The sequence below is a fragment of the Augochlora pura genome, chromosome 10 (assembly GCF_028453695.1).
Source record: "Augochlora pura isolate Apur16 chromosome 10, APUR_v2.2.1, whole genome shotgun sequence".
Classification (NCBI taxonomy): Eukaryota; Metazoa; Arthropoda; class Insecta; order Hymenoptera; family Halictidae; genus Augochlora; species Augochlora pura.
This window is the reverse complement of record NC_135781.1, coordinates 34024528-34043804: the sequence shown is the minus strand read 5'-3', so window position 1 is coordinate 34043804 and position 19277 is coordinate 34024528. Positions and strand designations below refer to the sequence as shown.

General features: G+C 41.8%; 2 protein-coding genes across 3 annotated transcripts in view; both read left to right on the top strand.

The window, feature by feature from the left end:
- Window positions 1-19277, top strand: part of Invadolysin (leishmanolysin-like peptidase, invadolysin) — a 143164-nt gene that overhangs the window by 379 nt on the left and 123508 nt on the right. Inside the window, exon 2 of the mRNA XM_078191538.1 lies at window positions 4590-4900. Within this exon, the coding sequence (XP_078047664.1) occupies window positions 4673-4900 (228 nt within the window). The 5' untranslated portion in view covers window positions 4590-4672. The remainder of the gene's footprint in view (window positions 1-4589; window positions 4901-19277) is intronic.
- Window positions 140-2692, top strand: Fech (ferrochelatase, mitochondrial). 2 transcript variants are annotated; one of them, XM_078191535.1, is made up of 8 exons: window positions 140-267; window positions 516-714; window positions 811-1032; window positions 1150-1251; window positions 1377-1542; window positions 1621-1728; window positions 2164-2328; window positions 2401-2692. In XM_078191535.1, the coding sequence occupies exons 1-8, from the start codon at window positions 234-236 to the stop codon at window positions 2596-2598; spliced, it is 1194 nt and encodes a 397-aa protein (XP_078047661.1). In that variant the 5' UTR covers window positions 140-233; the 3' UTR covers window positions 2599-2692. The 2 variants fall into 2 exon arrangements, with proteins under 2 accessions (XP_078047661.1, XP_078047659.1); XM_078191533.1 differs by having other exon boundaries at window positions 516-723.

Sequence of the window (19277 nt, the reverse complement as noted above, 5' to 3'; positions counted from 1 at the left end):
CCGATACCAGGTACAATTATTTAGAAAGAATTGTTAATCTGTTGCCGCGTAATCACGTTGTGCGGTGCTTCGTTTACGGAGCTAACATAACCATAACCTTCTTGTCGAACCTAACCTGTAAGTAACGGTAGTTTCAGCTTGTCACTGTCGTGATAGTGCACAAAGCGCATTTTCCACGTTCATAGTTGAATGTTTGGTGTCGCACAGTACCTCGAAGTGTTATTTTGTTGAACATGGCAAGTAATTTCTCAACGTTGCTCCAGTTCGGTAAGTAAAGATAATATTTATAACTATTACTATTGTATACGCGTTTCTACTCCGATATGACAACATTATGAAACTCGAGGAAATAGTTATAAAAAGTTCGAGCCCGCGAAAAACCAAGTCATGAAATTTATACCGCACAATGCCGTGTCTGCGATAGTTTTTCTCGCGTCTAGCTGGATATATCATCTTGTTTTTATTTATTAATTCTCTTTTTTATAGTTGAAACATTGTTATTCTTTGTCACTTAGGAAAGCAAGGTGGGAGAAGTTTTGTTTTACCATGGCGTTATATGTCCTTGGCGGTAAAACCTAAAGAGATGCATAACGATAAGCCAAAGACAGGAATTTTAATGTTGAATATGGGTGGACCCACAAACACTGAAAAAGTACATGAATATTTATTGCGCATAATGACTGACCGTGATATGATTCAACTCCCAGCTCAAAGGTTGACTAAGTGGGCAATTGTTCCTAGCTAATTTTAAGAAAGAGAAGGCTACAGCGTATGTATTATGTGTAAGATTATATGTGATGTACATTCCAGTCAATTGGGCCCTTGGATAGCAAAACGTCGTACTCCAGAAATACAGAAAAAGTACAGTGAAATTGGCGGTGGGTCTCCTATATTAAAGTGGACAAACATTCAGGGTGAACTTTTGTGTAAACAATTAGACAATGTCTCGCCGGAAACTGCACCTCACAAGCATTATGTTGCTTTTCGATATGCAGATCCTCTTACCGAGCATACACTGCAAAAAATTGAAGAGTAAGGACATTCAAGGCTCTCGAATAGTACTGTAACTAAATTAAATTAAGCATAGACAACATAGACTCGCCAAAGATATTTATTATTCTTCATACTGTGTGAATGCTTCCTTTTCAGAGATGGTCTTGAACATGTGGTAATATTTTCTCAGTATCCGCAGTACAGTTGTGCCACAACTGGATCCAGTTTCAATGCAATATATAAATTTTATAAGAAAAGGTAGCTGTCCTTGTTACTTACAATTATCCTCTAGATCACAGCAGTTCCTCTTAGATATCTCTTATGTGCAAGAAGCTTTTGCGAGTCAAATTATGATCCTGTGCTTAGGAATTTCTAATTTCCAGGCAGCTACCTCCAAATATGAAATGGAGCATAGTAGATAGATGGGCCACGAACCCGCTCTACATAAAGGCAATTGCTGAAAGGATTAAGGAGCAGTTAGTTCAGTTTCCTGAGGAAATAAGAGACGACGTTATCGTTCTGTTTTCAGCACATTCGCTTCCACTGAAGGTTACTAGATCATTCTATCAAGAGTAGATAACGAAATTATTTTCAAGAGAAAAAATTTTCCTAAGGCTTTATGTTTAGGCTGTTAATAGAGGAGACACTTACCCGTCCGAGGTTGGCGCCACTGTTGCTTTAGTTATGCAAGAACTGAATTATTGTAACCCCTACAATCTAGTTTGGCAGTCAAAGGTACATTGTTTTCATTTTGAGTGTCTGTGACTAACAATTTATAGGGCATAGAATTCATAGAAACTCGCCTTAACACGCATGCTGTCATTTGGTCCTCGATCTTGTTGGAAAATAAATGTTCAAAAATGTTTCGATTCATCGTGTCATTAAAAACAGGATTCCATTTTAATGAATAATTTTTAATTTTATAAAATAAGTGATGGATTAAAAATTACGACGGCAAGTAGTATATCATTTTAAATAACAAAGACTAGAGAAGAACGAAGACTGATTATAAGTAGTGTACAGTTTATATTGATTAATATCACGAAAGAAAAATTTGAAGATCGAAAATTGGAAGAATAAAAAATGGAAGATTAAAAATTGGAAGTTTAGCGATTTTGTATTGTTGCCTGTTATTTAATGAATTGAATTTCATAAGTAATGTGTATTTAGGTAGGTCCTTTGCCTTGGCTAGCTCCTTTCACCGACGACGCACTAAAAGCGTACGTAAAACAAGGGAAGAAGCACTTCGTATTAGTCCCGGTAGCTTTCGTTAACGAACACATCGAAACACTCCACGAAATGGACATCGAGTACTGCAAAGATTTAGCGGAGGAAGTAAGCAATTGTCTTGCGTAATTCCGCGCAACCTACCGCCAAGAAGGGATCCTTTAATTTGTTTATTTGCAGCTCGGTATCGAGAGAATAAGAAGAGCGGCCGCTCCCAACGATCATCCTATCTTTATAGACGCTTTAACGGATATCGTTCATTCTCGCCTGAAATCGAAGCGATCGGTAAACCCTAAGTTTCTGATACGTTGCCCGCATTGTACAAACGAGAACTGTTTGCAGAGCAAAAATTGGTACGCGAAAACATGTACGATATAAAGCAGACAATACATCTAATATATATCTTATATATCGAATATATATTTATATATGTATACATGCCCCGCAATAAATTATTTCTACACACTGTTAATCCTGCTCGTTGTTATTACGCTCGATAACCCTTCACTTCGTAAAAAATTTGCTACAAAACATTCCTCTGTAGATTTAACTGTTACAGACAGTCTATTACGTGGCAACTTCATTTTCACGGCGTAACTCCGCGCGAATAAAATTCCGATATTTTGCGGTCAAGTTTCAAAGTACTTTTTACAGTTATTTTCATTGCCTGTAACGTTGCTAAAGCTTTTATATTCGGGAACCTTTTAACATTACGCGATCGCCGGCCCGAAAAATGAATCGCTGAAGCAAACACTTAATTAAAATTACGTTTGTTTCATTCGTTCGCGAGATTGTGCACGGGCACGGGCATATTTGGGTAATTGAATGTAAAGTGTGCGCGCATAGTTGAAACGTTTCGACGATATTTTTTGAAATCACCTGCTCTGTTCGCGATTGTTTGAACGATTTTATTCTAGAGAGCATTATTCGGTAAAACTCGTACTGATATTTTATTTTCGTAGAAAATGTAGCTTTTATTTTGGTAATGGTAATTTTAATTTGGTTATCTGGTGACAATATATTTCTATTTTAATATTTATAATGTCGAGTAAATTTCTATCTTCTACTGAGAACATTTTAAATAGCGTGAATATTGTTTGTTCTGTTTACTTCAACAAAATATTTGTTTCGTTCGAAGTAGAGTATAAAGTCGCATATTACGGTACTACTACGGTCTGTTCCGCGAAAGAAGACACTTGAAATACGCTCGTAGCCATAATAGTTATCCACTCCATTCGTATGTCGCGAGTTTGATAGTAGAAGTTAAGTGGACGGTTATTATGACTATGAGCGTATATCAACCGCGTTTTTTCGAAAAACAGACCGTAATGGCAATTTTAGTGGCCTATGGACAATTTCTGCGTTATCTAGAACCATACACCTTTGCTTTTCCAGCATTGTCTGCATTGTAAATTTTCCAAAGTGGCGATTTTTATAGACAGTTCTATAGTGTCAGTGAAATAGGTGATATTTCATTTCGGATTTAAGACCTGGAGTTCAATACTGAAGTGTTATACTTTATTTAGAACATTTAGAATAATAAAAGGAAAAGAGATGAAAATTAAAATTAGGTTATTGTAAGACTGGTGTTGTCTTTTAAATTTATCATCTCCTTAAAATATAAAGTGACCATTTTATGCTGTAATTTGTATTTTGTTCTTTATTCGGTGAATAATTTGTATTTTGTTCTTTACTCTGTGAATAATTTTATTTTGTTTTATTTTGTGAATAATTTTACTTCGCTTGTTTTGCCACTATAAATGACTGCGATTTATTTGATAAAGCTTCATACATATATTAAAACTTATATCGCCAGTCAAAAGACCGAAAATGGCGGGTAAATTATGAATCCTGCCAACATGATTTAGAAATTTAAAGTACTCGAAACGGCGAACAGTATTTGTAATTTTCTGTCAAAAGTTTATTTTGGGTATTTATATTATTACATTCCTAAATACGAAAACCCTACGCAGATATAAAATTCCACAAAATCAGGCAAATAGAACGCAAACAAATATCACGCACCCCTAACTGCTACATATTTTGAAACTGGCCAAAGTCCGCTTATTTTAAAATCCAGATACTTAAAGATTTTGCTAAAAAATTAAAAAATATTTGAAAATGTACCTTGACCATTTTCAAGATAAACAGTAGATATACACAATACAATATAGCCAACATTTAAGTAAAAATTCGAGATCTCTACGGCTCGCTCGTTGAGCGCGATCTCGCGAATTGTCAGCCGCCGTTGTAATCCTTATCGGATAAAAAGAGATACGTAAAAGAATATTTTCGAGATGGGAGGTACATAGAGAGTAAGAACGATATCCACAGTATTTATGGGAACGGCGCGTTCGATTTCTTTGCAGGTTACTCTCAAAGGAGTTATTGGGGTGACAGCAGAGAGCGTCTGCCGTCCTCGAGGTATCGAACGTGAGTGGTGTGGCGCTGGATGCCGCGACGCCTATATAAATGCGCGGTGTCGGCGGGCGCGCTCAGTATGTGTCATGCCTTCGAAGCGCGAGTGTCGTCCGTGATGGCGGTTCTAGTGCGGTTGAAGATGCAATGCGGCACCGTTATATTGCCGCTCGTCATTATTGTCGTGGTGTGTAGTGTGGACCATGTATGTGGAATGTTCGAGCACCGGCACTGCGCTCATCATCATCCTCGAGCGGACGAGGTAAGCGTTTTACACCAAAAGAACCTTTCTCTCTCTCTCTCTCTCTCTCTCTCTCTCTCTCTTTCTCTTCATCTTTCTCTCCTTCTTTTCTTTTCACTTTTGTTGTCTCCGGCTCTCGCTTGCTAGCCAGTAGCGACTCGACACTTGCTCCGCTAGCATCCACTTTCATTCGAACAATTTCTAAAAGCTTGTTTACGGACCTCTTCTCGTTTTCTGTTATTTGGAATTTTCTATGCCCGGCACTTCGGCATAGAATGTTTTATAAATATTGTTTTTTTGAAATTTATTAATAGGTATTTTGATCGGGGAATTTTATGGGGTTTTAGAGAATTTTTGGAGGTTTTATTATGTATCGGAGACGAGTCCTGCTCCATTCCCTCAGGAAAGAAATCGCGTGACTTTTAGCGAAGCGTGCGTTTCACGTGTCACGTGTTCAAGCTGTCTCCTCTGTCTCTCTCTGTCTCTCTTGCTCCCTCTCTCTCTCTCTCATTCTCTCTCCCTTTCTTTCTCCCTCCCTCTCTCTCTCCTTCTCGCACACCTGTGTCTCGCGTGCGTCCCACTTCGCTCCGAACCAATAAGCAGCCGTTTTCCTCCGCTATTCATCGGCCGTTTAAATGCTCCGCATTATTGCGCTTTTAATCGTTACATTATTGAGACCAAGCGGAGCGTCGCCGACATTCTTGTTGCCCCTCGTGACCTCCGTTTATTATCAGATGTCTGAAAAATACCTCTCTCATTAGAAAGAGAACCGACGCGAGTCGCTCTCCGCGGCGTCGGCCTCTCTCTCTCTCTCTTTCTCTCTCTCTCGCCGCCTCGCAATTAGCGCGAACCGGTGGCCTCTGATCGGCGATTTCTGCGCGGCGGTTTTTCGAGTGGTTTATCGTAACACTGTACGGCCCCTGCCATTGGTTTTCTCCAGGCTAGAAATTTGAACTTTACGGAAATCGATGGAAATTTATTTGTCGGATAATTCCGCGGGGATCGAAATAAAACCGGTGCCCTTTAAGATCGTCAATCAATTACGTTTCTAATTAAAGGATAGAGCTTCGCAGCCCCCTGGCCGGCGCGTTATTTATCAGGTTGAACTTTAAATAATGGCTGGAACCGAGTGAAATCGTTATCTCTCGTTTGAAACGTGTCATTCAATTTATTGTCTTAATCAAATGTTTTTGAGCTCCTTGACAAGCACGTTCTCCGTTGAGTCGCGCTTTAAACAACGATTTCAATCAAGCAAATTTAATCACTGCCTATCAATCCTTTCAAGTTAGTTATATTAACTTTTCATTAAATTTCCAGTCGGTTATTCAATAGAGTTTTTTCATCGTTCGAAAGTTTAAATTGGAATTTAAATGAAGCAAATGCAATCCTTCTGTGTCACGTTTCTCGTTACAGAGAATTTTACATAGTCGTGTTTACCCCGTCATATTGTTAAAAAATTCCATTATCGAAATTTATTTGGACTTCTACTCGAATTAACTTCGATTCGTGCATCGTTCCGCGAGCAGGGTATAAATACGAGCGAACTTGTCCACTTTTCCCATAATAATTAGTTCGCGATATTTCTACGCGCGATAAACACGCATTACAAATTTCCTGTCAACGTTTCATTACATATTAAACGATTGAGAGATCTGTCCAGTTTCTTTTAATTAGATCAATTTCTATCTTACGTAAAGCCGTGGACAGAGAGAAAGTTAACGCATAAATCTCATTAGCCTTTTTATCACGGGTTTAAGACGGTTTACGTTGAAATTAATTGCGTTTAACACGGGTCTCGCATGTTTCGTGTGACAAATTAATATTTTTGTCGCCTGCGTGAAAAAGGTTTCACATGTGAATGAATTTGTTCATTATAGGCGAGGCTTCGAACAGGAAGAAAACGGTTCATAAACTCGATGACACTTTTTATTATGTGCGTTGAGATACCGCGGCGCGTACAACGAATGCGTAAACACGGACGCGGTGGGGTCTAACTGTGCCGGTACAGTATACGTTCGTTAAACCGGCGTTATACGTTTGGGACGTGGCGGCATTGATCCCCTGTTCAGAATGATGTTCGTGAACTTGTTTTCATGCGCCGGCGAACCACGTGTTTTCGAGAGCGGGCACGTGCCCCGCTCCTCTGTCTTCTTGCGCCGTGTTATACTTTTCCGGTTGTTCGCGGTTCGTTTCACCCGCGGGGGGGACTCTAACAGAATGTCTCGCATAACTGGGCGGTGCTCTCTGTTCGTCGAACGGTTCGACGTGCAGGAAATTGTTGTCAAGTGAATTTAAATGGCTTCGGACACGCGTTTCAGGTTTTTACCGCCGTCTCTCTTTTTCCACCGTGGACGCTGGAATTTCGAAGTGTAACCGCAGAACGTCTTCTCCAAACGAGTTCTCCGCGACGTATTGCTCGCTTCGGCCGTCGCTCGTCCGAATAGTTCGTGGAAAATAATGAGACAATTGTTTAACGCTTATATGTAGATCGTGTCCGAACAATTAATACCGAAATATATGGCAAGCAGTTCTGCGAGCTCGTTCTCCAACGTCGCGGCCGCAGGAAACGAGTTTCTAACGCGTTGTAAAAATCGCAGGGAACTATTCATTACAATTTTAACACGTGTTTGAATGAATAACAACATTTAATCCCGCAACTTTCTAAATTCAGCACTTGTAAAACTAGCAATCCGAAGCGAGTCATTTTATTTTCGAAGAATGAAATTGCGGTCGTCGTTGAACGATTTAGGGAAACGCGTGTCCGATCGTTTATTTCTAGCTTTTAAAGTACCGTTGCGGCAATTACGTGTCCGGATTAAAGAAACATTTCAATTATACGTTTTTAATCGCATTTATTTTCTCTCCGTTGGGAGGAATTCCAATAATTGCGGCCAGCAAAAATAGACACGTTTTTCTGATCGCGTCGTGTTTTCTTCTCGTTATACCGTACGTTTCGTTTCATCTGGTAGAAACGGGCGGAGCCGCGGCTAAGGTTTTCCCGTTCCCCGTGCAAGACGACAATAAAATACGCTAAAATTCGATAAACCAAAAATGAGAAAACATCGCGGTTACGTGTTCGATACAGATTCGATTTACCGTAGTTACGAAGAGATAACAGCCGGGGTGGAAGAGAGAGAGCTCGTATGTACTCCAAAAGAGATTTGCTGGTTTCATCGTATCCTTGGGGAGTCGCCGCTACCATATTTTCTATTTTCGAGGGGGAAACTCTGATTCTTGTAACCTGTTAGAAACACCGGAGGAAGTTCAAATTGAAAAGGTAACTCGGTTTTAAAGTTCCCGTGTCACGCGTATGTATATCGATTATTATTTCAAGCCATTACCCTCCGCAGGAGACGTATTATTTTTCGCTGGAAGAATCTCGTCGTCGCGGCTGGTAGAATTATCTCGGAGAACCTTCATTTTTTCGTGCGTCAAAATTTCTACTCCGTTCCTTTAATCGACTAGCAGCCGATTGATTTATTTCTACGAACTTTGACTTCTGTGCGAGATTATTCTACCGTGTTTTTTGTCAACTATTGTCTAAGTCTTTCTGTGCTTTTGTTCTTTTACAGATATCTCAGGAAATGTATCTAATTCAGTCTTAGAAATTGGCTTTTGAATTAACTACTGTAAAGTTTCACAAAATGGATTTTATTTTTTAAATCGAGATAATTAATATCAATTCTTCCGCAAGGGCTTGTGGACGTATTAAAAGAATAAACGATCGTTATAGCAACTGTTAGAGTTCATTATAGATTATCCAATAATTTCACTAATTTTATGTTTATTAATAGCGCCGAGTAAAAAAGAACGATTAATTTCATTTCAATCAATGCCAGAGTGATTTTTCAAGGTAATATTTAATTTCCGTTTCACACCGCTTAAACGACGAAATTTACTTCAAATATTGCATTTTGTTTCACGCCATTGAAATATTTATTTCTCCTTTTATTTGTCGAAATGGATTCGTCACCCACGCTTTTAGCCGGCAACACGGTTTCTCTGCATCGTTCTGTACACGTGTCCTCTGAGTGCAATGTTATTCAATTGTATATTTACATATCCCAGCATATTAAACAGGTTTTTTATTTGTCCTCTACGGTAAATCATATTAAACGAAGCTTGCAGAATATCTTTCTGTGTTAGTAAAATGCTGTTGGACACAATTTTCTGGAAACATTGACGTTTTAATTTCACGCTGTTTACAGATTGTTGAAAGTTTGCTTCGATCGAATTTTCGAAAATGGCATTTGTTAGTCGCTAAGAGAATAAAGATGGATTTAAATGATTCTGTAAATTGAAAAATGGATATCAAGTAGAATAATCCAAATTGTCTTTTATAATGGTTTTCTCTACTTTGTTGTATTTCTTCAGACTTTGTTTTATAAATTATTTATGGTCCAGAGTATCTATTTAATTTATCGTCGTTGTTTATATCTTTTGTAATCCTTGGAAGCGATTAATCATAAGTTTTTAGAACAGCTGCACCAAGTCTAGTAACTTAATCCTCTTTTAGCACGCGTCAATTAATTATTTATACATAAAATCCAGGTATTATTGCATCAACTAGCGCACCTGTGTAAAGAACGCAATTGAATACAATTTTTACAGGAATCAGTAATTAATTCCCAGTAAAGTATAATACAATAAACCTTCGGCCCCTCAAAGTCTCCAAAGAATTAATTTTCCAGATATTGTATCATCGTGAAATAATTTTCTACGCGCAAATAATTTGCGCAGTAATTTTTTACGCAATCTTTACAACGTCACTTGGTAGAATAAAATTTTCAATTCAGAAGACCTTCGCTTCAATGACCGATGACAGAACTGCAGATTTTCATAGGCAATAAAAATTGTACAAATTCCAAGGTACGAAAGACGCATATATACATCTCTTTTTTTACTAATTTAAACAAAGTTGAATATAATGCAAAGGTATTTTTAAATTCATCGAATGTTTCACACCTTCGCAGACTACGTAGATGTTTTTGCCGCAGGTCCATCAAATTCTCGAGTCTGTTAATGACGTGAAACAATGCTTGGACTGCTAACGTGCTAAAATGCCAATAGCTTCATTGGTTTTCCCAGCTTTTCCGACTTTGAAGATTTATTTTCCTCTTCCCTGTAAATCGAGGAATCGGCAAACACGACGCGCGCCGCCGCGAACGTGTTAATCAGAATTGCATTTATCCTTTTTATTCCGCGGAGTTTCTGAAAGTTTCGGTCCTCCGTTAGACGAATGAAAATGAATTGTCGACCGCTTAGCGGCGCGAAACATTTTTTTTCCTTGCACACCTTCTCTCTCTCTTTCTCTCTCTTTCTCTCTTTCTCTCCCTTTCTACCGTCCTCTCGTTCTCTCTGCTCTCTGTCCCTTTCCCTGTCTCCTCCCTCTGTCTCCCTCTCGTCATTCGTCTTTTCTTTCTTTTCACGCTCGGTTTTTATCCGACCAACTTTTGCGCCCCCGGGGATCCCACGAATTGCATAGCCATGCATATTCGAAACTTTCCATGGCTTTCTGCTGGTACACCAAACCTCCCCCCTCTCCCCTCTCGTTAATAAAGAACGATCCATCTGGGATGTGCTATCGATCGCAAAACACAAACTGTAATTTTCCACTTTGATATGGTTTATATTTAAGCATTCTTCGTTTTTCGGTTTAAACGCGGCTTGTATATATATGTATGGATGTATGTATGTATGTATGTATGTATCTGCAGCGTTAAAAAGGCTTTTTACGGTGCCATTTACTTTGTTTCTCTCGCGCGCGTTGGCACACACCGGCGGCCGTGTGTTCGAAACCGTATCGCGATGGCACCAAGACGCATAGACACGTTCTCCGCTTTCGAATAGATCCAACGAAACGCTGGGTGTCGTCGTTTCACCGATAAAATTGCTCGTTCGATCAAATAATCCGTCTCCTTTAACCCCTTGACACATGATCCGCTAAATATACACGCTATTCGCGTCTCTTAAATCGATATTAAATTTTCACCAATTTATTAATATTTAAACATTGAAGTGCCGTGTAATAAATATAAATTTTTCGTCTGCCATAGGAATTTATTAATAACAAGCAAATGCTGATCCACGGAACTGTGTAATAAATTGTAGGCTTAACAATTTCAATCTGTCCTCTGTAAAAATAATAAAAGTTAATGCAGATCTTACGCTATAACGTAGTTGAATTTTGTTATACGTTCCTTTCTTTTTTTAGACAAATAAATATTATATCTTTTTGCGAATAAATCCGTGATGCACTAGCTTTATCTCTATCGACTGTTTGCGACGGATTTTATTACGAGCCAAAACGTTATGTAATTTATATTGACAATTGTAAAATGGACAACGAAGGTTGTCCAGCGCAATAAAATGATATTTTTAATTAGCGGCATCCTCTTTATTTTCCACGGACAATATTGTTCCAGTAATCGGATGAATAGCGGTGGAAGAATTTTGACCGTCACGAACGGCATGGTGTGTCCTTATCAGACTTCTTGTCCGCTTGTTCCCGGGCTTGTCATAGTTTTCACTGAAAACGTCCCGAATTAATTACGAGGGATTGTTTGAGTAGACAATGGCAGTCATAGTAAACTTGATGCCAGGTGAATAGGAGTCCAGAGCCGAGGATCACAAAGATTTCGGATACTGTAGCCCTGCTAATTAGTACGGCGTTTCATAAACGACTCCGATATTCCGTTTCCTATTCGTTCGTACAGATAAGATGACTCGTCGATTTTAATCTTATTGTACACCCGATATGCATCATTAATTGTTACGCTGTGAATTTTTAGGCAAAAATTAAAATGAGTGAATTTTTAGGCAAAAATGGAAAACGCGTGAATTTTTAGGCATAAATGTGAATTTCCAGAAATAAAAGCTGAATCGAAGAATATTTTCGCACTTTTGATCGACGTATAAAAATTCTTTTAATATTTCCGGTATCTAAAATTGCTACTAGTTTGCCATAAATGCATGAAATCCTCGGCTTGATCAATACGTTCGCGTCACGACCGCCGGTGACCGAATATTCGAATATACGTTAATTACTGTAACTATTTTTACATCGGCCAGGAACCTGACATTTGGACTTGGATTATCGTCAGCGGACACCTCGCTGATAGCTATTAAACGTTGTCGCTATAATCAACGATTCTCGCGCGACGACGTGGCTTTTTTTTCAGGCTCGCGCGCACTAAGTCCGTCCCGGGAGCCGATGAAAAAGTTGGTCGCTTTAATCCGCGGTATAAAACTGTCCGGGCAATTAATTGTTTTTTCAATGATTTCGGTTAAAAGTGGTTAATCGACGCGGACGGTGAATCGCGAGCCAATTAAATGCAAATTGTCGCGTGCTACGGATCCGGCAATATTGCAGCGACGGGGCGGATCGGCCGGCTGATCGTGCGCGCGCGCGCGCCCGCGCCGGGTGCCTGCTCCGTTGGAAAAATTAAAACACGGAACGCCTCATTTAGCCCCCGGAGGCTTTAACGTATCAATATTTATGAACAAATGATTCGACGGTTACGGGGAAGCGAATATTTGCAGGAGCGGCGCGGATTTGCTGGATCCGCTGCGCGGGGCGAAAATAATGGTAATCCTTTCGCCACCCGGGGAGCGGCTTTTCGTTAATTCGTCTGTAACGTATGATCGATCCCGGGGCGGAATCGAAATCAGAACCCGTGTGTGCCGCCGCCCGCTCTCCGCGTCGCTGTTGCAATCCAATCGGTGTGTGCCGCTTTTCGCAAATATTTGCGCGCGATCGTGTCTCCGGCGCGCGCGCTTAAATTAAACTATTAATTATTTTGCCGGCGAGTTTGGTCAACTGATTTTCAAGACGCGACTCGTCCAACTGTGGAACAATGAGATACATTGATACAGTTCACGGCTCTTTAATAATCCCATTTACTTTATTACAATTATTATTGTTATTATTAATATTCTGAAATATGAAACAATTGGAAGGTTAGCTGCGCTTCTCAGTATATTATCGTCAATATCGATGTCGTCGCGATCGCGATAGCATGGAGGGAAAACTAGCGAGCGTGTACAATACTTAATTAGACCAATAAAACACACGGTTGGAGATGTTTCCAGGAAAGACGATGCTCGCGATTCCCATGGCCGTGATCGGCCGCGGCGAACCAGGAAATCGTTAGTTAAGAGAAATAAACGGCGACAAACCTCGGCCGCGATACTTTCGTGGATACACACGCCGGTAATACGACAACGATAAGTTATGCGGTGTTCGCACGATTTCTCAGGCTGCGCGGAATGGATTTTCTGGTTGCGGCTGCTTTAGGTGCATTACATTGCCAGAAGCATAGATCATCGGGTAGAATCGAATACTCCGCCGTGTTCGCGATAGAAATCGAAATTTATGGTTGAACACCACCACCGAGTAGCTACGGTAGCTCACTCTCTCTCTCTCTCATCCCCCGTTCCTCATGGAATCCAAAGATAGCTGCCGCGGAGAAATATACAGAAAAGTGTACGCGTCAGTTGAACCGCGGTCACGTGCACCTCCATGATTGTTCCACTCGCTTGTGTATGCGCGCGATACGTGAACGGCTCCTCTATAGAGAGCTCGAGATGGAATCCGGCAAAAATGACTTTTTCATAACACGCTCGCGCACCGGCCTCCAACACACCACCACTCGGCGGCGGTGCCCGCCCCGGCCCGGCCCGCCGCGCTCTTCGCGTGTACGCCGTCGTGAAATTGCTCGTGCGGGCAAGTGCATGTTGCGCGGCCTCGCATCGTCACACGGGAGAATCTCGTTCAACTGAAAGTATAACTCCTGTAAGGTGAACCATTTTTAACCGAATTCGCGTTCCCCGCGACAGTATGGAAAGAGGACCTACTTGCCAAGTATGTGTATTAGGGTGTCCCATAAGTTTCTTCCCCTTTTTTTGATGCGAAATGAATATACGATATTTGTTGTTTAAGGTGGATTTATTATGTTACATATTCTTCCATTTCTCTGGAAGCCTCGTTATGCCCACTTTCCAAAATTGTTGTAAAAATTTGAAAAGAGACTTTGTCAAAAACGATACGTACTTTAAAAGAGCTCTGAGACGACTGAAACCGATGCCATAAACGGCTAAGAGATAAGCCGGCGTATTTATACAAATGCAGCCACTTAGAGTCACTCGTAGCGTAGCGCGGAAGAAACTTATGGGACATCGTAATAACTCCGACACGCCCGCGGCCAAACTCTTCCAGGCGACGCGTTTTTCGCGTGCTCGCCGAGAATATTAGCCGTCCGGGACTGTACCCACGACTCCGTTTATCCGATCGCGCCGAACGACCGGTTAACCAGCGCCCCCGGTCGATTCCGATGTAACTGTTGTTGTTCTATTCCTCTCCTAGTCCGTGTTCCGATTCAGATGTCACACCTTAAATGCCGCGTCGGTCGCGTTGCTCGGCTCGGTCATCGTATCTCCATGGAGAAAATGAAGGATAAATCTGTCACGGTCTCCCGGTTCGAACGGTTATATCGTTTCGATACTTTTCGCCGGAATCGACCCTTTTTTTCCTCTCTTTCTTTAAATACGTCAGACTCGCGTTTTAAAATTGGATCAAAGCCGATACCGTTTTGCCGGAAATACGCGCTTTCAATTTTTCGATTTTTTTTTCCGGTCGAGTTTTTTCGCCGGTCCAAAAATTCTACGTTAATGAAAATATCCCGTTCGGCGTTAAAAAGGAAGAACAAACGAAATTGAAGCACCTTTTTTGTAGAAATGTTTTTAAAAGGTATGCCAAGGTTCTTATGTGCGAGGTATTGCGAAATTTCGAGCCGTGTATTGAACAGGTCATCGTCATTGGTATCGACGAAACGGAGGATGAAGAACAGGCGAGATGAAGTTATTGAATCGACGAAATTGTCGCAAAATGTGAAATAAAATGATTTACAAAATATAGAACGAAATAAAATGATTCGCGGATGAGGATGAAATAGGATTGTTCGTAAAATAATGGATAAAATGGCAATTTCTGAAAAGACGTGAATTTAGAGGACAGCGGTAAAACGAAGGACTGTGCTTTTAATTAAGAAACCGTATGCTCACCGTATGCGCATTAGTCACGCCAAATGATGAGCAGGCTTCTACACATGTTCGTTAACGTTTTGCGTAAATTTTCGCGCTCGAGCAAAGAATTTCGTCACAGACTGCACGGCAGTAAACGCGTCAAATCGATGCAAGTTTGACGCCGGCGATCCCGAAGAACAACATCGTTGCAACACGCGAGCAACAACCCGTAACAATTTGACCGCTTTTACTTTTCTTATACAGTGCATAAACAAAGTGATTTACCCAGGTGACGTTGCGTAAATTTAATTGTGCTCTCAGCATCTGGGCCAAGTGGATAAAAAAACGGAGTATATAATAAATAGCGGATAAAACGACCGCTTTCGCTCGAAACTGAAAAGTCCTTTTATATAAAAGTTGGATCACACTTGATAAAATATCAGCCGACTTTTAAGCTGGATAATTGAATATTTTGGTTAATATTTTCAACGCACGAATACACAGATTTTCACTATCTTTTTCTCGGGCTGCCGAGTCTTCCACGCTGCTTCGTATTATCTTCCTTTATGTTTTAATCGTTTCGTCATCCTCCGCGCCAACAGTTGCGCTAATTTATACGCCCAGTTAACTTCGCCTTCATCGTGAACCCATATTATGGAACCATTACGCATCATTTGCGCAGGCAAAGTTCAAATACGAAAGTTCGCGCGACTCCGTGGAAAAAAAAGTTTATTTAACTGTTTGCGCGCCAGCAGTGGCTCTGAGGGCACCACTAAAATTATCACGCTCCAAAATAATGTTTACGCTGGTAAAAACTTGCGTTTAAAAAATTGCTGAATGCCCGAGACCGTTGGTACGAGAGTCGCGAGTAATATTATTTAATATCCGTAAAATGCGCTCCGTCGCGCGAATGATTTGAAATTTACAATTCGAATGGCGCTTCGAGCGCAAGCTGTAAAATCGGCTTCGCGGGGAGGAGGAGGAGGAGGAGGAGGTCCCTTGAGAGCACCGACTCGCAAGATCAATTTAAACGGCGCGATAAATCGCACCTCGACGCTAAGTAAAATACGCTGTATGTATAACAGTATAGATTGACCAATCTTATATAATACTTCGTCGTCTCGCTCGCTCGCTCGCTCGTTTTGTTGCTAAATTGGGTCAGTCCCGACCAAGCGCGAACAATGAAAAGGAAAGCGAGGGACGCGCGCGGCACGAGCGAGCGAGACGGAGCGCGATCTCTGCTTCTCGGGAATAGCCGGAACGGTTTCACGGCGCTCTGAAATTTGTCCCGCGCCGTGTATCGACGAGCCGTTCCGAGGATGTTTTATCCGTTAGGCGCGTTAGTCGGAATTCTCGAAAACTATGACGAACATCATCAGGCACGCGGTGATACACGGAAATCGATTCGATGGTTTCTGGTAGAAGCTGACTCGTGACCTTTATGCAAAGCACGCGGTTTTTAGGTCACTTTTTCACGCGGCTCTCTCTTTTACGGCTTCAAATTGTAACACTGTTTACGCGGCGCTTTTTATCCGAATTTACGCGGACAGTAAATTTCCGTGGAAAGAAAGTGAAGAAATTGTAGCGTGGACACTGTTCCGACGCTCGAGCCTCCAAATTTTAACAGAATTTCAAGCCAAACTTTAACAGAATTTCAAGCCAAATCTCAACAGGTTTTAGAAGAGAAAATATGGAGAAAATTTACATTAATAATGAAATTCCGGGTTTCAAATAGTCCAAGCAACGAGGTCGACGATTTTACAATTAAAAAGTGGAGAGTCAAGATTCTTGATTTATTTTACTTCGCGTCCGAAAGAGTTAAGGGAAGTCTTTTCTCCGAGGTGGCCGGGAGAAGCCGCGGGAACAAAAGGGCAGAGAAATCTAAACAGCGAGGTGTCGCAGGGCAAGTTTCTAGAACTCGAGAGGAACTGTCCGGCAGCGCGCGCGTTTTAAAAAATTGCTTGGATTTCTGTAAACATTTCCCGGCCGTGTTCTCTCTCTGTGTGTGTATATGCAAACGTGTAAGGCATCTTCTCGTATATCACCGGGAAGACACGAAGATAAGGTGGCTGGAACAATGAGGTCTGAACTACGGGGGCTCTCTACGTACACAACAACCGCTCGCAAAGATTTCATTACAGATACCGGGAAATGAGGCTGTCATTGGACAAAGGCAATAACACTCGATCCACCGTACTGGAAAGTCAAACGCGCATGAAAGTCTCGGTCTCTCTCGCCGGTGTCCCGGCTGTGTAGCGCTTTACCGGGCCAAAATAGATTTAACACCGAAACTATCCCCCCCTCAGTTGACGGAGTCGCGCACTTTTACTCGCGCGCTTCGCCCTCTCAATCAAATCCGAGGCGAATTTATACAATGGCCGAGCGAACGATCCGCAAATCTGCTTGTCGAAACTGAACAACCGCGAAACGCGACGAATAATGAATGACCACTGCCGTTCCAACCAATTCGTACCATAAGTTCGAGTATTTTACAGTTAAATTATCGTTTTACATATTTACAATCATAGTACATATTTATTTGAATTACTTTGCAGTTAAAATAAAGCATCAGAATAAACTTGTAACCCTAAAGAAAATAGTACGTCGAGGAGTTAAAAAAGGAAATAAATGTCTAGCTCCCGCATCTTGCAGTCATCGAAGGTAATTGTTATATTGCATAACGATCGGCTGTCTATACGTAATTAATTAAAAAAAAAGATTAAGTAGTTTGCGTACGCTTACACCGCAGGCAGCGTTTTCCTCGGAGCAACAGCCTGATGCTCGATGATTTATGAACGGCTGTACAAGCGCTGATACATTCTCGCAGAGATCGATATCGTAAACTGTAATTCTCCGCGAGTAGAACGCTACGCGGGATCATTAAATACTGACTAATTGCTGGACCGATACACAAATATAAGAACGCACGCTGCCGGTGCATTTGCCACGAGCCAATCCCGTCGCGCTAGAAATGGTCTCTGTAGCACGGAGAAGCTGCATAATTTGCCGCGTATTTCGCGATTTTCCTTCCTCTCCCTCCCTTCTCCCCTCCCTTCCTCTCGTGGTGCAGCCATTTCGAGGTAAAATACCAGTCACAATTTTGTCGACGTTATTGCGCTCTGCCGGCGGGCAAATGACTTCTGCCCGGTGGAAAGTGTACAGTTTTCTGTTGTAATCAAACGATAACGTGATTCCCATCCGAACGATCGTGCACGTGAAAGCATTGTTCGAGAAAGTTAACGACCCGCGTTCCGGTATGTCATCATTGCCGTGTAACAGTTTGTGACGTGCGCGCGAATCTTGATCTGGTAGCCGTATCGGAGGACGGCGAACAACGATTGGAAAATGGCTTATGCTGATGTCGGTTTCCAAAATTTTTTAGTTTACTGCAGCGAGAGCAGAATTAAAAATCGATGGTCGCGTGAGAATATTTCCGTCATTCTTAATATTTTCACCGAAGGAAAAGCGAGTTTGTGCTCCTCGGCTCCGCTGTTAGAATAGCAGAATAATATATTCTGAAAGCTGAAAATAGTGTCAGATTGACACCAGGTTGGGATGATTTCATAGTTCTGTAGAACCGAAGCTGCTTATCCCGAGATTAAAAATATTTCGCAGCTATTATTCGTTGAATCGATGAGAGCATTAGTTCCAAGTAAAGGACTCGGTTTCGCATGGAAGGCTGTCTCTGGCTAATTCTCTCGCGTAAATCCACCGGGGCCAGCGAGGGAATACCACGGGCATTGTCCGGTCGCGCTGTTGCACCGAGGAAAGGATTAAAGCGGTGTCTTAACCGTGGAAGATTAAGAATAGGAGCCCAGATCTGTTGTGTGAGAGAGAGAGAGAGAGGGAGAGAGAGAAAGGGAGGGGGAGCCGCGACAGGATGTCCCGGTAATGAAGAAAAAATTTCATTAAGGAAGAGCCGAGCGACGTGATAGAAAAAAGGCGATCCTGCGGAACCCGTGCGGTGCGTGGAAGCCCCGCTTTTGTTCCGTTCGGCGCGCAGCTCCGGGCGAACATCCCTTCGACCCTCGATTTTCCAACCTGGAGGGCTCGATCGTGGCCCGCCTACAAACAAGATCTGATTAGACGAGCGAACAGCCGCCTCGGAGTACCCGACCAATCGATTCGAATTCAGAATCTCGAATTTACGCCGGGTTCCCTGTCCTCCGGTTTGTACCTTGGAGTACCAAATACTACCCCCGGCTTGCCGGCGCATCGCAAACTATCTAGATTTCCAAAGCCGGGGGGGTCCGCGTTGCTAGCTGACTAACAGAGACGGATACAAGGAGCGCCCGGGCTACGCGGCCCACATCGCTCTCTCAGAGTATCTATTAGCATATCTTCCAGTCTCTTTGAAAATGCACGCGCCAGCCTG